Source organism: Betta splendens, chromosome 22 (assembly GCF_900634795.4).
Source record: "Betta splendens chromosome 22, fBetSpl5.4, whole genome shotgun sequence".
Taxonomy (NCBI): Eukaryota; Metazoa; Chordata; class Actinopteri; order Anabantiformes; family Osphronemidae; genus Betta; species Betta splendens.
In genome coordinates, this window is record NC_040900.2 from 2,402,575 (window position 1) to 2,420,083 (window position 17,509).

A 17,509-nucleotide genomic window follows, 5' to 3' on the forward strand; every position below is an offset into this window, starting at 1 on the left:
GATCCTAATGTTATTTTGCATTTCAATTACTGCTCTGAAACATAACCTTCAAACAACTGCCGCTCGATACCAATAGCCTTCACTGATAAACACCCGTATAGTTATGCTCCGTACATCACACTGTCCCACACAACGGATTAGGAAACCTATGTTCTACCTTATGAGCGACTGTGTAGCTGCATGAAACCAAAAGAAACATGACAAACCCTGTAAACTTCACCTTTTCACTAATCTACCACTTGGGAGTCTACAGTTTCGTGTCAAGTGTTCTACCAGGAGCCGCTGCTCTGGTGTTTTCTCGTGGCGTCTCTTTGTACGTATGCACGTGTGAGTAAATGAAGAGGAGCCCTTCAATATTGGAGCAACAGGAAGAAGTGCTGACGCACCGTGTCAGTGATAGCACTCTGCTGCCACAAGGGCATGAGAGCCCACATAGGCCAGCATTATCCTTCCAGACTAATGGACCTGGTTATTTTTAAACAGATTCTCACACTGCGGTGGAGGTGGCCAAGGTTACCATGACGGCTAATCAGGAGGGATGCGTGCGGCGGCGGCGGCTGGTGGTTTTTGTGCAGGTGGATGTAGTGAAATAGCCAAAAAAGGCTGGTAGCTAATCACTGAAGGGTGTAAAGGCCAAACGTCCCAAGCGGCCTCAGGAGGGAGCGTGCTGCAGGTGAAACCTCTCCAAAATAATAGAAATACATAATCAGCTGAGATGTTATGACAAAAAATCATTTATCTGAATGTGAATGTTTAGTATGGTTTATAAAAGGCATTCTAACAGTGTAAATGAATTTAGCTGTGATTAAAAATAAAGCAGAACTGACATTTTAAGTACATTTATTCTCTTGTTAAATTACGTAGGGGATGAAGAACCGAGGCAGGTTCAATAAGCAAAGCTCTAAACAAGTCTGAACCAGCTACAGAGCATCCAGAGAGTGTCAATATACTCTGCATCCCCGTTTGGCCTGGAGAGGGACAAACATGCTCCCCCCTCCCCCCGCTCAGCCTGAGCTGAGTGACATATTTACAGTGAAAGTAATGATACTAGATACCAGAAATGAGAGGGCTCCAGCGTGGCCAGTGGACTCAGGAATCTCTCTAATGAATTGGACAACAAAGCCCTGTTGGTACAAGGAAGAAGTATTTAGAATTGGGTGACAAACTGGATTTAAAAAAAACAAAAACAGCAGGTTTTGTTTAATTGCACACATCCCGACACCTCCTTAAAACTGTGGGAGATGAGGAGGGTGGGCCTGGGGCCGGTGGGCTGGACGCTGCAGCCAGAGGCCAGCGGTCCTGGTCCGCGGCTCGTGGCCGCTCTCGTCCAGGAGCCTCTTCTGGTAATGTATTCTGAAACCAAATTACGGTAAGCTGATCCCATCTGGATAGTGTCTGTGCACGAGTGCTTTGGTTACCCACCGCTGCTCTACCCTGCGATAGCATCTCCATGAAGACAGCAAAAATCTGATTAACCCAATAACAATGAAACACTTGGTCAAAGAGCAAAGAGCTTTTAACTTAAGATACACTAATGCAATTCCCTCGCCTTGTTTTCTGAAACCTAATAAGAATCAAGCGGACGGACGGCGAGAGACGGCTGCTCGCAGGCTCTAATGTAGCAAGCTGGGAATGAAGTCAAATAAATTGAAATCTAATTCATCACTGTGTGCTAACTTCCTCCTGTTTCTCTAAAAACATACATTAAAAAGCTCTTATTTCTTGAGGAGGAAATTGGATAGGCTCGTTAGCGCAGACGAGCGGCTCTGCCAGGGCTGGAGGCTGATGGAACGTTCAGGAGCACACACCAGCCACATCTCCATCCAGCGCCGCTCAGGCCGCGTCCCGGCCGGCGCAGGGAACGTGAGTGGCACAAACAGCGAGCAGCAGCCTGCCACGCTGGCAGCACAGCGCTGTAAATGATTCATCCCACGACACACGAGATGTTTACACCTAAACAGGAAGAAGTAGAAAAGCAGGCTGAGCGTCCGGGCTGGAATGCCAATAGGAGACACAGGAAGCACGCGGTTTGCATCAGACCTGGGCTGTGGGATGTGTTCACCTTAAATATCTAAAAATCACCAGTTTGCCTACAGACGAGAGCAGATGAAACTCCATCATCTGAGCTGCAGGTGGAGGCGACGCCCGCGGGTCAGTCTACAAACTGTCTACTCGTGATTCCACATCAGTGCTGTGCTAATTACATGGACTGATCCATGTGATCTTCTGCAGCATGCATCACGGCCACATCCAGCTTCAAATACCACTCTACGATAAGAGCGCAGCTCAACCAGAGACACGACATAAACTTAATGTGAACATGTGAAATTAGGAAATGAAACTGAAACAAATTAAAGAATTACTTTTGTAGAAAAGCCTGATATGACAGTATTTATATGCGACACGCTCATAACTCTGAACTGAAAAAGTGAATCCTCTTTCGATTGTCATTTAAAAGTTTAAAGATCAATGTGGCCATATTTATGCCACATATATATCGCCGTTATACTAATAACAGACTATTTATTAATTTGCATGATATACTAATTTCTAATTCATGCTCAATAAAATAAATGAATTAATTTTAATGAAATTAATGTAATAGAAAATTCTAAAGCATTTAGATTTTTATCTTTGAAAAGTGTGCTAATTGTTTATCATGTTGACTATATTAAGGTGTTTGAATAACACTAAAAAATATGCTTCTGTAATATGTCAGATTACCTGAAAAGCACAAAATATAAATGAAGTGTTTGAAGTATTTGTCAAATGTCCTGTTTCATATTTAATGAATATGATTTACAATTTGCTGTTAAACACATTTGGGGAAAACAGATTGTTTTTTTGTCCAGTGCCAAATGTAAGTTATTATCATTGCAGGATGTTTAATGTACATATGTGGTGATGTTGTAAAGGGAATTACTAAGCAGCAAAACATCAGTCGTTTAGTTTCAACATGCAGTTTAGTGAAGAATTTAAATATACATCAATGGAAAATTAAAATAACCTTCAACTTAAAAATGTGACACGTTACAGAAAGATCCACTCTGTAGCTGGTGTCTGTGTGATTTAGCATTAAGGTGAATCTCAGAGTGTAGTTAACTTGTATAATCCACCTCACAGGAAAATCCACAGAGATTATTACACACACACACACACACACACACACACACGTTAGAAAATAATACATGAATCATGTTTCAAATTTTGAGATTAAAGCTCAAAGTAAAGAATCCGGGACTTCAACCAATACACACTAACATTTAAAATCTTCCATTTACACAGTTTAATTATTAAACTCTAAATAGTGTTCATATATTTATTTATACTATATTTATAAATAGTGAAACTGAATAATGTTAAGTGTATAAAAGATTAAATCAAATGAAATTTGCAGAAATTCTTAATCTCAGCAACACACAAGTGAATTTTCTCCAATCACATATTTAAATGTCTGCAAATCTCCCGCATAAAAAGAAAATAAACAATATAATAGGTCCAAAGTAAAAAAAAATAAAAAGATAAATATAAAACATACTTATACATTGAAAGAAATCATAAACAGCTTTTTGTTACTGAAATCTGATTCCACTAAAATTAAATTACAAATAGGTTTCAATTTTATTGTTTTGCTGTTAAATCTAAGTTACTGTTGGGTTTTAAAACTTTTATGATGTGCTGTAGGTGGAGAGTGTCCCAGGAGCTGTGGAGGCGCTGGCTGGGACAAACCTGAGCTCACGGGGGTTACAGGGTCCTTTCACTCGTCTCTCCCCGGCCACAAATATCACTGCGTGTAATTTATCCTCATCAATTCCACAGAAACATGTTAATCTCATCTACTCAAAATATGACTCTCAGCGGCCCGATCAAGGAACAAAGCCATCAGGAAACTAGCCCCTAACCCAAGTGGACAGGTTCCCCAAATCCTTTTGGAAAAATACACACTTTGCAGAGGGGCAAGTTAAATCAATCAGCCATGCTCTGAATTGTAATTTACAAGGACGGGCATTCAGGATGTGCTCACAATAAATCTACACTCACATGCACATGCATAAACAGTTGCACCTGCCCTGTTGCTCTACACTGTGAAGTCCTTATAAAAGCCCTCAAACAGCACACAGGGAAAGTGCATGTTAAAGAGTGAGAGTCTGAATAAAAAAATAAATAAAAGAATAGAAGAATAAAGACAGAAAAAAGAAAATGCTCAGTGTCTAAACTAAGACTAAAACAAGTAATAGAGAGGGAAACACAGGAAAGAAATAAAAGTGCATCACAAAAGTAGGGTTAAAAAGAGAGAGAAAGAAATGAGCTGCACCTACTGGTTATGATAGCTGAGAGGGTCTGGAAGACAAAGTTCTGAAATGTCCATCAGTCCAGTTTTAGCATTCCAGGAATGAGAGGAAGAGGAAGGAGAAAACAATTGAGACCCGCTTCTTCCCCAAATGAGAGCAGAGCACCCTCAGAGACAGCGCTGCTGAAAAGCCCCTCCGGCACCGCTCCCCCCAGCCTGCACAGGTATGTCGGACTCTGATGGATCGAGTGGGCGCGTGTGCGTGAGCATGTGTGTTGTGTATATGTTTATGTATAAATGTGTGGAAGAGAGAGGGAGAGAGAGAGAGAGAGAGAGAGACGGAGACAAGAGTGTGTGTCTGAGTATATGTAAGTGAGTGTGTGTGTGTGTGTGATAGAAGAGAAAGAGGGAGAGAGGGAGGGAGCGAGCAAAGGGGGGAGGGACGGAGAGACGGCGAGGTAAAGCGGGGTGAGAGAGACGGAGAGAGGAACACGGGCGGCAGCGGAATGAGTGCTAAGATGGAGAGAGCATGAAAGTGCGAGCGAGAGGAATGACTCTTTCCACGGCCGGGATAGGGCTCTTTAAGACTCAAGGGCTTGATGAATATGGAACAGCTGCTGTTGGCTGGCTCCGAGGGGCAGGACTTAAAGCGACAGAGGGGCCGGCGGAGCACCGGGGAGGAGGGAGTAAACACACACACACACACACACACACAGCTCCACAAATCAACCTATCGCATGAACAACAGAGGTGCAACTAGGACAACAGTCAATACACAAAGTTTCCATCTCAATTAAACGTCAAGAATTCTGGGAGCCACACAATCAAATATAGGGAACTTTACGCACGTGCGCTGTGTGTTTAGATTTTACACAAATTTAAATTTAAATGCACATCTAGTCAGCGCATTATTTTGACCATTTGCATTATTTCTTATGCAATCACACAAACCAAAGCCAAAGCAGCAACGCTTCGCACAAACAACACAAAACTTTGCTGAGCATCTAACATATTAAACAGGAAACTGGTGCTGACATTGTTATATAACCCATAACAAAGTCAAATCTGACACCATACACTATAGAAGCTCCAGCGAGCTGTCGAGTGCATCTCCAACACTTCACTTCGAAAAAGCAATAGCTTTCAAAGCGCTAAGGGTGGTAAATGTATTTATTGAGCTGCGTCGCTAGCTCCATTTGCAAGTGTTACATATGAGGGACCATTGTGAGCCTTTCACCACCTGTGAGAGATGATCTCAAGCCATAACTCATATTCTGGAAGCCCATCAGCCTCTAAAGAAGCAGAAAATCCAGCTCTGTCGTCTGTAACCCCAGCTTTAGAAGCGCCTGTGTTTCACTGTTGATCAAGCTCAGTAAGAATGCAGAGAATGCAGATAGCATTTCACAGTCGCTGAGGCTCTCTATGATACTGTATCCCCACATTATATGAACGGAGCTTACCATGGCATCTTATTGGAGAATTGAGCGGTCCGACAGCGGCTGACAAGGAGCCGCAGCGTGCCGAGTTCTCAAAAACTCTCAAGGTGTGTGGACGGCGGTCTCCAGCCACTCAGTGACAAAGCGAGCGACCGAGGAGGGGTCCAGATCTACCAGCGGATTCATGCAAAAAGGTGCGTTAGGTCACTGTGCAGCCTCCTCTGCCTAACAGGAACAGCACAGCCCCTGGAGAGGAATCCGGTTCCATTCACCAGTTCACGTTTCTATAATCAATGCAAAAACATCACGCAATCCCTATTGATCATCACAGACCTATTGATGTGCAGCAGTGGTGCCTCCACGGTGGCACGGATCACACAGCATCTGCTCCCTTTTTGTGACAAAAACAAATGGCTAATTAAGATTGATGCCGAATCAAACACCTGTCAGTCGACAGTCGAGATGGACAAAAGCGAGTATCACTCGGTGCAACGCAGAACGGGAGGAGGAATAAACACGCGTCTACGCCTCACAAGCAACACAGAGAGCAGATTGTTATTATAACATTGAGTGAAAAATCCTACTGAATGAGTTTCGTAAGCTTTCCTATCTACTGTACAGTATGTCATCTGAAACTAGACCAGAAATTAAAATGAAAGCAGAACTTTAAATAATTACTCACTATGTGTCACATCACTGCACAAAGCACAAGTCGCCTTCTCACAGCCCCGTCGGACCTCTCTCATGTTGATAACTGCCTCCATTTACTCAATCCCATTTCCAGCTCCTCTCCTGTGGCCTCCCGAGGCTTCAGCCGACACTACGCAGACGCGTGAGCTATGAAAGCCCCGCTGCCGCCGTCCCGGCTCCTTATCAGCCGTGTTCAGGGCAAAATCACGGTGTGTGACAGATGATTTGACGTTAAGGATCTCATACAAATGAAGGATAGAGACACGCTGAGCCAACACTTGATCACACGTGACATGACAAAGTTACAAGAAAGGTGGAATATTTAGCATTACACGTGGCTAATTAATTAAGGCCTGTATTGATCATAGATGTTCTGTTTTTAGGTGTACTTATTTATTGCTTTTGTTAAGTGTAACCTGGATGTGGAGAAATATACCTGCTACCTATGTAAGATATCATCTTTCTGTATGAAAGGCTGGTTTAATATTGTTTTTTTTCCCCATACACCTGTTTAATGAAAGTAAATGTACATCAGTGTTTACTAAAACAATGGCAGCAAAGCAACGAGGATTTTTATAACATACAGAGTTGTTTTATAGAAAAAAGTGTCATGTTAAAAATGTCTGATTATTAAATGAATTTGGCCTTGTATCAGGGAAAAACACAAACGCTTCAACCAAACAAACATCTTTGAAACTTTTGAATTAAAAGAACAACAACTAATTATGACTTTTTCGAGGCTGTTTATAAAAAACACCACCGAAGAAGACGTGTGAGCTTTTCATATAAAGAGACCAGATCGATAATATAATTCCCCAAAGCAACAGGTTAGCTTTGCAGGTCCGCGCGCGCCTCTCGCTTCAATTAAAGTTAGCCCGCGTGCACACTGATGGAATTCACTGTAGCTACAGGTGCGTAATAGCTAAACGTAAAACAGGGTAAACGCTTAAACACTAGCAGCGGACATAAAAAACGCGCGTGGAGCCTGGTGAGTGTTTCGTGTACCTTACTCGGACAAGTCACGCCACATCCCCGGCTGAGCATAGCGCGCCGTGGACGTCGCGTCTCCGGCTCGGAGCTGCAGTGCTGCCGCTGTGCTGCTGCTGCTGCTGCTGCTGGTGATGGTGCTGCTGGTGGAGGTGGAGGTGCTGTGGCTCTGCGTGTCTGAGCGCGCCGTTTAACCGTGTCACACCGTAACCGCACGAGCAACTCCTCCTCCGGCGCGCGCCCTGTGGCTAAACCAAACACCTCTCCACTGGCGGCGGGAGCCGAGCGCGCGGGGTCAAATGGGATTCACGGAAAAGCGTGTGTTACGAAGAAGAAGTGAGTTTCAAAGCGTAACGACCCGTGACGTTTACGCGCACTGTTTGTTTGATAGGGGTGGAAATAACCGTTTATTCAATTTCTAATGCTTTTACTGGTGTTGGTCGCATGAGCCGGGCTCTTGTCTTTTCTGTGTACTGATTTGTTTTGTCTGTCTGCCCATCGCCATCACCCGAGAAAACGGCACCAGGCGGTGGCTTGGTTTCCACTGTTGATGAATAAATAACAGCACAATAGCCGCGTTGCGTCTGTTGATGTATCATATAACCCAGTTCAGAAACTTCCCAAACACAGTTAGATTTGTTCTTATAAGCATTAAATTAAAAGCAGTATAGTTCCATGTAGGTGTTACACTGCAAAGCTGACAATGAAAGTGAGAAGAGACATAAATAGAGAATATACACATAAATGTGACATTTAATTTGTTGTTAGAGCCGATTTAACCTTAGTGTGACCTCTGATGACCCTCTGGGCCTATTTCAATGTTGTGGCAACACATCACACATCCATGAAACAACACATTCTGCCAGTATTACTTCAAACCTCCTAAACATGCATTGTGGTCTTTAAGTCCAATGAAAATGTGAGTTTGCTGCTGTGGTTGCGTTCTGTCTGTTGTGACAGGTCTCCTCCACACAGCTCAAATTCCCATCATGCACGGAGCGTCAGCCGTGGAGCGGAGCTGACAGCAGTAACCGGGTCCATTATCTCCACTAGAGGGAGGACTATCTCACAACAAGGCCACCAAGGAGCCGCCGCAGAGGTGCCTTTATTTATTTATTTCTTTTCGCAGCGTGATAGTGTAATCCATAAACTGAGTGAATGACAGTCACGACAGCGCCAACAACCAGCCACACAAAGGAAACTCAACTGCATTTATTCCTCTGCACAAAAAAATCTATCCATTACAAACGTGTAATTATTGTCCTTAATAGATTAATTCATGCTGAAAGATAGAAATGGGTTCCAGGCTATTGATGTAATCATTTCACTGAGGAAATTAAGTGACATTAAAAGAATGATACTGTCACCGTGAAAGTATCATTGATTCTTTTCGAATGCAATTAACTGTATTTGAAAATGGGGACCTGCACATTGAGCAGCACAAGGAGCACTGAGGATCACTTCATTTGTGAGAGATATAAAGACCAAATTATCCCATCAAAGAGAAAATCTATAAATGTAATGGCACAGCACTTTAGCACCAGGGAATGACAACAGCAGTCCTGTTCAGTTCCCTCTGTTCGGGGCATTAACTGCCATTGAGCGGCTCCCAACAATCCGCAGTATGATTATACAGACTGTGAACTGAGGAATAATGTCACGGAATTTAGGAATTCACATATAATGTTTATTGGCTAACATAAACAATCCCCGAGCCGTGGGAATTGGGTGTTAAATATGAAATGGCATATATACATTTCCCGTATGAATCAGTGCTAATACACAGAAAAGTCTCTTCTTTTGAATGGTTCCATGTTGAGTTCATACTAGAACTGAACCAGTCAATCAGACAGTGAATCAGAGGATCAAATTATTAAACATCTGAAACAGAACTAGTGACTGTCTACTCACAGACATATACTCGTGCAAAAAAGAACATCAACTAAATTCAACAAGTGAAGCTTAAGCTTTTTAAAAACAATCATTCTGATTAGATGCTTGTTTTAAGCTTTAACCCGATGCCGGCGTCTCGGTTTGTGTATGACCGGTGCGCTGCTTGTTGACTCTCCCTGCAGTAGTTTCCTTTGCGAGTTTTGATGGATTCGGGCAAAAGCATGTTTGTGCATCAGTGGCAGGTCCACGCAGCGCCCTAACCCAATTACACCGCTGGTAATCCACTGAGAAGGAATTTAGTGAAGAGGCAGGCAGCGAGTGCGGGAGAGAAAACATGAAACATATCAGACCCAACTACTGATATGATGTCCCAGCAGCAGAGAAATCAGGCATCAATCTCCAGCCCCGGTCAGAAATGCTGCATAATTCAAAGCCAAACATTTGTCTTTGCGAGATTCAAACCAAATCAGATGGTCTGAAGCCTCTCACGCTGCACCTGCTGTCAGCCACCCTCCATCCCACCCTTACCCAAATTTCATTTAGGAGACGTCTCTCTCCCTTTCCCCCTCGCTCTCATGCTCTCTCCACCGCTGCCTCTGCTGCTCTTTGAATTCCGTGCGCCGTAGCCCTTAGATTTACTTGCTTAACAAATACGGACAGGGGGCCTAAGTGGTTTTTGAAATCTTCGAATGGACTTTGGAGTGCCTGTGCTGTGCTGGGTGACACCAGTCTCTGCGTCCCGCTCTCTCTCCCTATAACCCATATTTGTGCGCGCCCGCGTGTGTGTGTGTTTGTGTGTGTGCACGCCCGTGACTTCCCCGGCTGCGAGACGGCAGCGCTGGGCGGAGCGGCAGTCTGGAAATGAGATAAGGATGTCTGATTCATAGGATCTGACAGGAAATCTATACTCTGCAATGTTTATAATCCAGCCATTACTACACAGCCAAATGAAAGAACAATAATCCAATCATTTACTCCATATTTACCTGAGGCAGATTCGCGGCTTTAAAGGCGCTCGCATTGCAGAGCGGCGGAGGCGACGCCGCGCAGCCCAGGACGGGGACGAGAATGGACCGTCCTCTGGGACGATGTGTGAGAGCCCAGCTGTGCTCCTCGGGGTCAAGGGTCACTCACTATTCATCGTTAAGGTCCCACTAATTCATGGGCGTCGTACATTCTGTTAGAAAGTTTGTTGAGTTTATGTGGTGGTTCCGTGTGCGGAGGCGACGTGCAGCATCGCATGCAGGAATTTCTACTTCTCATGGAGCCTTTCGTGGACAGTACGAGCTGCTCCTCATTGTGTACGAGGGGGAGGTTTATCTTATTTGGAAAAGTGAAGGGGGCCTGCCCTTATCTGTCAATAAACAGTAATTAGATTTTGTGGCCGATAGCGTTGATTGGTTTCTAATCTAGCTGTCGTCCTAGACGTGTGTAATTAAAATCCTGATTGATAAAGGGGCAGAAGCCCGCCCATGCTACCACTTTAGCAGACCCTGCCCCCAACCCCTTCAAAACACAAACAAGAGAGAGATATGAAAGAAGGCCCGGGGAGAAAACTGCACTTCTTATTGATCAGCCCTATCTGCCTTCCTATCAATGCCCTTTCCCACAATAGAGAGCTTCGTACAAAGGGTTCCCATGTAAAACTTCACAGCTAATCTTCTTCTGGCTGATTTGATCCTTTTTGATAAATACAATTAAAAATAAGCAACATTTTACTTTTGGCACCCAAATAATTTGCATCTATTTGTCTAAAGTAGGAAAACTAACACTAATGAGGGAAAGTTTACTGTGACTGTGACACAATTAAGGAAAAATGGTCCTCAGGTGACGTAGAGATAAAACAGGAGCGATGCATTTTACAACCAGAAGAAAGTGCAGATTAACACACATGCGTTAAGGAAAAGGCAGCTGCTGGAAAAGGCAGTGAAGCAGAGGGTGGAGGGAAGGATGAAGTGGGTCCAGTGAGCTGCTTCAGCTCCAGAAGATCTCGCCGTGACCCGACCCTCGGAGCGGGTTCCACAGCGCCGCATAATCCCCCCCCCCCCCCCCCCCCCCCCCACACACACACACACAAACGCACAAACTGTGCCCACCGCGAGGCGGATAAAGCGGCTCTCACTCAACAGCTCACCAACGTTCTTCCACATCAAGAGCATAATAAATCACAGATTAGAAGTGGGAACGTTGGGCACGTGGCGGCGGTGGGCATCCCAGAAAGCACTGGGCCACGGCTTAATTTGCTTCTTAATGGAAAGCAAAATTTACTGAGGAAAACTTTCATTGGGCGCAAAATGACTTTCCTTAGTTTTCACTTTCTCACACTGTGGGAGATTTAGATTGATCAGCGCTGGCAGAGCGGAGCCAGCCAACGCACGGTGTACCTCATTTAACTGATTTCTGTAATCTCCTCACTAAGCACTGAATAATAAATGGCTACCTAAACAAATGAAAAATAGACCATAGGATAAACACAGAAGAAGCTGCCGTGGGCTCCTCCAGGTATTTATTCAAACCATCCTCAATTAATCGATTGAGCTTTTATAATCGATACACATATAATCGTGTTTTAATGACAGTTTTTACCCTTCACAAACTTGGAATTAAAGCTCCTGGATATGGAAAACCTTAGAATGTGATGGGAGATCGGATTCTCCTCTAGATTCTTTTTAAGCGTGACTCCTCTCCAGATAATAAGGCCAGCTCCCCCCGTGGAGCCACAGCAGTGGAGTGACCTTGTTTCCAGGGCGCCGTGTGTCACAGCGGGGGGGCACCCAGAGGCAGGGCCGGGGTGAGCGGGGCGTCTCCCCACCCGCCCGCCTCCACCGTAAGCCCAGCGCCAGAGAGGCCGGCGTGGGACCCGCAGCCGCTCCGGGCTCTGGAGAACGTGACTCCAATTAAGCTGTGGACGCCCGGCCCATGCTCCGCTGCCTCGGCCCGGTTGTTCTGGGCAGGAAGACGCGCAGTCGATCCATGGAGCGGTCTCTGTCAGCGCAGTCGCTGGGCGACTTGGGTTCTGCTTCATAAACAGTTTGTAGTAGATAAGGACTCGTCAATAAACGGCACTATGACATCAAGAATGTTGAGAAAATTAAACAAAAACCACAAGGAACCAACAACCCTGATAAGTTGTTTCCTGCTTTGAGCCCCTGAGAAAAAGAACCGGGAGCGACAGAGAAGCTTCATTTTCCCCTGTGATTAAAAATGTATGTTGCCACACGCAGCCTTTGGTGTGGAACTCTCCTGGAAAAGGAGCTGGTTAATATTCAGGCCCATGTCTGGCTAATGTCTTAAAGTGATAAATAGGAGGGGGTTGCTGCCGTTTGATTGTTCTTCACAGGCAGTCTGGGAGCAGCAGCACAGGGGGATTTGAGGTGGAGGAATCCTCTCAAAGCTCCTCATTCATTCACTCTCAGACGTCCCATCATTAATTGGGCCTGTCGACATGACTCCTCTGTACCCAGGGCCACTGGCAGCTACCATGGTGGATGAGCTTTTTAAGACGGTTCAAAAGAGTCCTTGCCTCATGAAAGGCATTCAAATGACATGAAATTGCATTCATGTCAAGCCTTGCAGGCATATTCATATGGTGCACCAGCATAATGTCTTGTTTCTTGCCCCGCAAATCTGTGTGACTTGTATAATCGTCCTCTTGGGAGCGAAGCCCCCATAATGTAAAGAACGCTCCACAAACTGTTAATACACAGCGTTTCATCCTAAACGCAGTAAATAGAGCAGCCATGAAAACCAAGCGGCTCCATCGTGACGGGAACGACTCAACGTACAGCAGAAATGACTTTTTCGCTGGCTTTGGGACTGGAGCGCGTACGAGAAGGTGGAAATGGAAGCGGAGCAGCCGCGGGAGCAGCAGCCGCCCCTTCGGCACACTTTCCCCCCGCTCGGTGTGAGAATGCAGGACAAGGTGAGCTCAGCCTTCAAAACTTGGTGATTTCCACTGATGAGGAGTTAGAAGGTGACGGCGGAAGGTGGCCAGATTTGGTTCATGATGTCAGCCATGTGATGCTTTAGTATTTATAACCATTAGGGCTGTATATATGTCAGGAAGTGCAGCCCCGGCGCTTTTTCAGGGGAGGCTCTGGCCTAGTTCACGTTCATCCTTGTCCGACTCCTTCTTCGTGCTGGAACCCACAACCCAGACTTGAAGGCAGTCCTACAAGCTGTGCTTAATCTTCATTAGGGTTCGCAGCTACGTACGGTGGAACTATTTGGAGTTTGGGGGCGCTGCAGAGTGGGCCACCAACAATCCCATCTGTTAAACTCCCACATTGTTTCCTGCTACTTAACCTTTTCACTCTGTATCACTTAATCCCACTTTAACATATCTCACTACTGTATCTTCTGCAGCCCCCCCCCCCCCCCCCCATCTTTCCCCATGCTTTCTGTTATGGCGGTGGGAAGGCTGCCCGCTGCGGGAGAGATCCTAATTAACAGGCTATTCATTTGTGTGGAGCGCAGGGCTCCTGCTTTCTGAGCACTTGTTTTATGGTGGCGCTAGGGAGCCCTGTCCAGGGATTTGAATGGGGATAATTGCCTTTGCCGCAGGCTGCAGTAATCTGGTCGGCTAATTCATTATTTTAATAAGTTAGCTTCTCCTCCGGGGGGTGCTAGCCGCGCGGCGCCTCAAACCTTGGTGGTGCACCTCGTTATTGTGGCGCTCTTTTACACCGCCGCCCGCGCGGGGTTAATAACTGTTATTAGCCTCTCTCCTCAGCCTGCAATTTCTCGTTCAACTGGGGCGATTCAAAGGAAACCTCTGCGAGCATCTAATAATCAACCTCTGCGGAGCCATGGGTAATCCCTGTGAAGGGGTCTGTGTGGCGCAGAGGGGCAATGGATGCAGACGCGTCTTAGCCGCTCTTCATGGGCCCCGATGTTGTGTTTGTTGTCGACGCCTGGTTTCTCAAAATCATTTAAGGGTAGAAATATTTGCCTTGAGCAAAGAAAATGGATCCGATTTATACATACAAATAAGATGATCATTAGGTTTGCGTAACTAATGGCTTCATTTAGAGCATAATCTCCCATCTCTCTAATAGGCCATGCAGTCAGTAGGACGTCTGCGTGGACGCAGGCCGGCTTAATGACTCCAGCCAGTCAGACATTTTGTGCATTGGCTGATTAAAAACCAGCCATTTCAACAGGAAGGGAATAAAGAGAGAGACTCATGAATGGAAGTATTTGAAAAATCCAATATTGAAGATGGCGATGGTGCAACGTTTGAAGGATCCTGTTGTTAAAATGCAATTATGAAAACAGCACAAAGAGGTTAAATGGTTTTGAATGCGCCTGTTGGATATGTTATTTTAGTCTGTGATGAAAGGAGAGATCCTAATTCACTTGTGAGAGAAAATACAATGTAGACAAGGCAATCCTATTATGTGTCCCTGGACAGTCCTGCTTTGCATCTGCCAGCGACAAAGTCATGTGGCTGAAGGAGGAGAGAGAGTGTCCTTAACACATGCATGTTTGGTGGAGGCTGGAACCAGGATGCTAGAAAATGATTCCTATTAGACATCTGTGCAACTCTGTCCTAATATCGCGTGTTGGCTCTGCAGCGGGAGCCGCCTCAGTCATCGGGCCCGTGGCTCCCGCTCCAACCTGTGGACCGGCTTGTTTAGCTGTCATCATGCTGCGAGCTGCCAGCCGCCGTGAAACCAGCTCCTGGATATTAAACGCGCTATCTCCTCATCTGCTCTCAGTGGCTGCAGGTCCCGTGGAGCGGGAGCGAATGCCTGCGCGGTCCGTCACATGACCGCGTTTCCACTAACGCCAGCGCTTTCCAATCAACCCGACAATAAGCCATTAAAGCACCTGACGCATTGCGCAATGTTTGTCCAGCGGCGCCGCAGCTCCTTCAGCAGCATCGAACAGTTCACCCGACGCGCAGCCGGGCCCGTTCTGCGCAGGAGTGGCGTCTCGCTCCATAAAGTGCGCGTATGATAGTAAATGACCTGGTTCACTATTAACTATTAGCTGCTTAATGTCCTTCCTGGGCTGCCACGTGTGCAGCTCCGGCCTCTGGGGCCGCCCGGGGCGGGTTCGGGGCCACGGCCTTTCAAAGCCGCGCTGCCATCTGCCAGAGCGGGCGGCGCCGTCCCGCAGCAGAGCGCACGCGCGCGTGAGGACCGGTAGATGCAGCGCTGACTGCTAACGGGCGCTAACGTGGGCTATTTTCGAGGGGAGCTTCCCTATTGATTTTGCTGTTTTTGAGGCCGCGTGGATCAGCTGGTGCTTTTTGAATGTCTGCTGCAGTGGCAGAGCTCGGCCCAGCAGACGCCCAGCTTAGCATGACTCGCTGCTAATGAGTGGTCCCTCCTCTCATCACACAGCCCGGAGTCCCTCCCTTCTGCATTCATCAATTCTCATTAGGGAAAATCATCATGTGGAATACCAACTTTTGCCCAATATTCATCACTGTCAGCCCTCATCCACAGCGGCACAATGAGCGGCGCCGGATCTGGGAGCGCCTAAGCAGCGCCGCCTTCGCCTTCTTATTCCCTAATCTCGCCCTCCGCGCTGCTGGAGCCTGAGCAACTCTCTGCAGTGCAGCGCTCGCTCCCTGACAGCAATTACTTTATGCAAAAAGAGTGGAGGAGTTCAGTGAGTGGCGTGAGTGAGAATAAGCCTCGTCTGAACTCAGGCTGCAGCATTCCAATAGGACCGGCTCACTTCCCGGGACACTGAAGGCAGAGGGGGGGGTTGTGGGGTAGCGTTTGATGACAGGACCATCCAAGCTGTTATGCTATAATCAGTCTGAGTATTTCAACATGCACCCCCATCGGCTCTGTACACTGTAAACCCTAAGAAGCATCCAGTTTTAAGTGTTTATGCTCAGAGACATTCAATTATTAGGACATTTATCACATTCTTAAGTCTTGAGACTCACTCTGATGCTACAGTATATAAACTACTCCTTCCATCCACTCCTGCATCTTCTCCATCCACCCGTCAGGAGCTAATCCGCCGTGCGTCACCCCCTCCTGCAGAACTAGCTGGTGTGTGCCGTTCTCCTCACAGCGGCGGGATCGATGCCTTCCTTCCCGTTCCGCCGCCTTGCCCCCGCGCCACCCGCGCCTGAGAATCGGACAGCTTGCAGAAGCGAGGCGCCGCGTCAGCTAATCGCGCCCCGCGCCGGCTGTCCGCCCGGCGCAGCTAGCGCTTTCACCCAGAGGTCAGCGGCCGGCCGCTCGGCCTGTCTGAGGCCGAGCGGCCCTCCTGCCAGGTGGATCAGAGGGAGCCGAGCAGTTGCCTCTCTGCTGAGAAAATGAGATCACACCACCACAATAGGGGGGCTGCCTTTGGAAGACCTTCAATCCAGGCTACAAGATAATGGTGGAAAAGCATTTGCATCAACCAACGGGGCATTATAATAAACCAGACACTATGATAAATGCTCTTAATGCCTGGCACTAACCGGCCTAACCAGCCTGAAATTATTCTCAACGCTCTGCATTATTTGGATCCAGTCCTCTCTCTTAAAATGCTGAATTACTGTAAACCAATGAGAAAACATACTTTTCTGCCAAAAGTATGTTTTCTCATTGGTTTTGTTGTTAATTGAGCTCAAAAAAGTAGAGACTGTGGACACTTTAAGACAATATGCAGGTAGGGTCCATTTTAAACCACTATAGCTGGATCTATCTAGAAATAGATAGCTACATATTTTATAAGGACACACACTCACAAACACACACACACACTAGCGGATGCAGATTGCGATGGGGAACCTTGGAGGGCAACATATGATGGCCTGAGGCAGTGTCTCTGTGGCTGAGGCATCACTTACTTCCCTCAGGGCTGCCACTGAAAACATAAATAAGCCGGGCTCCTCTGGAGGAGAGCAGTCGGGGAGGCGCACTCAGCATAGCACAATAATAAAATAGTGGTAATGTGGATTTAGCGTCAGCACGGGTTACACAAATAAAGTCATTATTAAACAGTGAGGTGGGACTTTAAAGCCCTGCAGGGAATTCTGAACATTTAACTAAAGTTAAGTGGGTGCAATTAAAATCATGAAACAAGCCAGCGTTGAGGCAATCAAGGTTTCATTATGAAGTTACCACCAGCCACAACCAGCTCCTTTGTATGATGCTCTGTTTCAGAGAGCGGGTGGATGAATCGTTTGCATGTTGGAGGAACGCCGCACACTGTAGAAACGTACACGACGGCCTTGAATCTGTATCTGGAGCAC

General features: G+C 46.4%; 1 protein-coding gene and 1 long non-coding RNA gene across 12 annotated transcripts in view; one reads left to right on the top strand and one right to left on the bottom strand.

Moving 5' to 3' along the window:
• The window catches only part of esrrb (estrogen-related receptor beta), a 77,765-nt gene that overhangs the window by 29,969 nt on the left and 30,287 nt on the right, over positions 1 to 17,509 (bottom strand). For 5 of the 11 annotated variants that reach the window (XM_029137967.3, XM_029137966.3, XM_029137965.3 and 2 more), the window contains exons 10-11: positions 4,320 to 4,356; positions 1,056 to 1,124 (exon numbers count right to left, since the gene is read on the bottom strand). The exons of 1 other annotated variant lie outside the window; for it this stretch is intronic. In XM_029137967.3, coding sequence (XP_028993800.1) covers positions 1,056 to 1,124; positions 4,320 to 4,356 — 106 coding nt within the window. Of the gene's footprint in view, positions 1 to 1,055; positions 1,125 to 4,319; positions 4,357 to 7,422; positions 7,599 to 17,509 lie in introns of those variants that run through there. 5 more of the 11 variants (XM_041069051.2, XM_029137974.3, XM_029137969.3 and 2 more) reach the window with 5 other exon arrangements.
• Positions 1,154 to 2,339, top strand: LOC121201940 (uncharacterized). Its single transcript, XR_005897164.2, has 3 exons — positions 1,154 to 1,369; positions 1,728 to 1,863; positions 1,962 to 2,339. It is a non-coding gene; the product is annotated as an uncharacterized LOC121201940 (long non-coding RNA).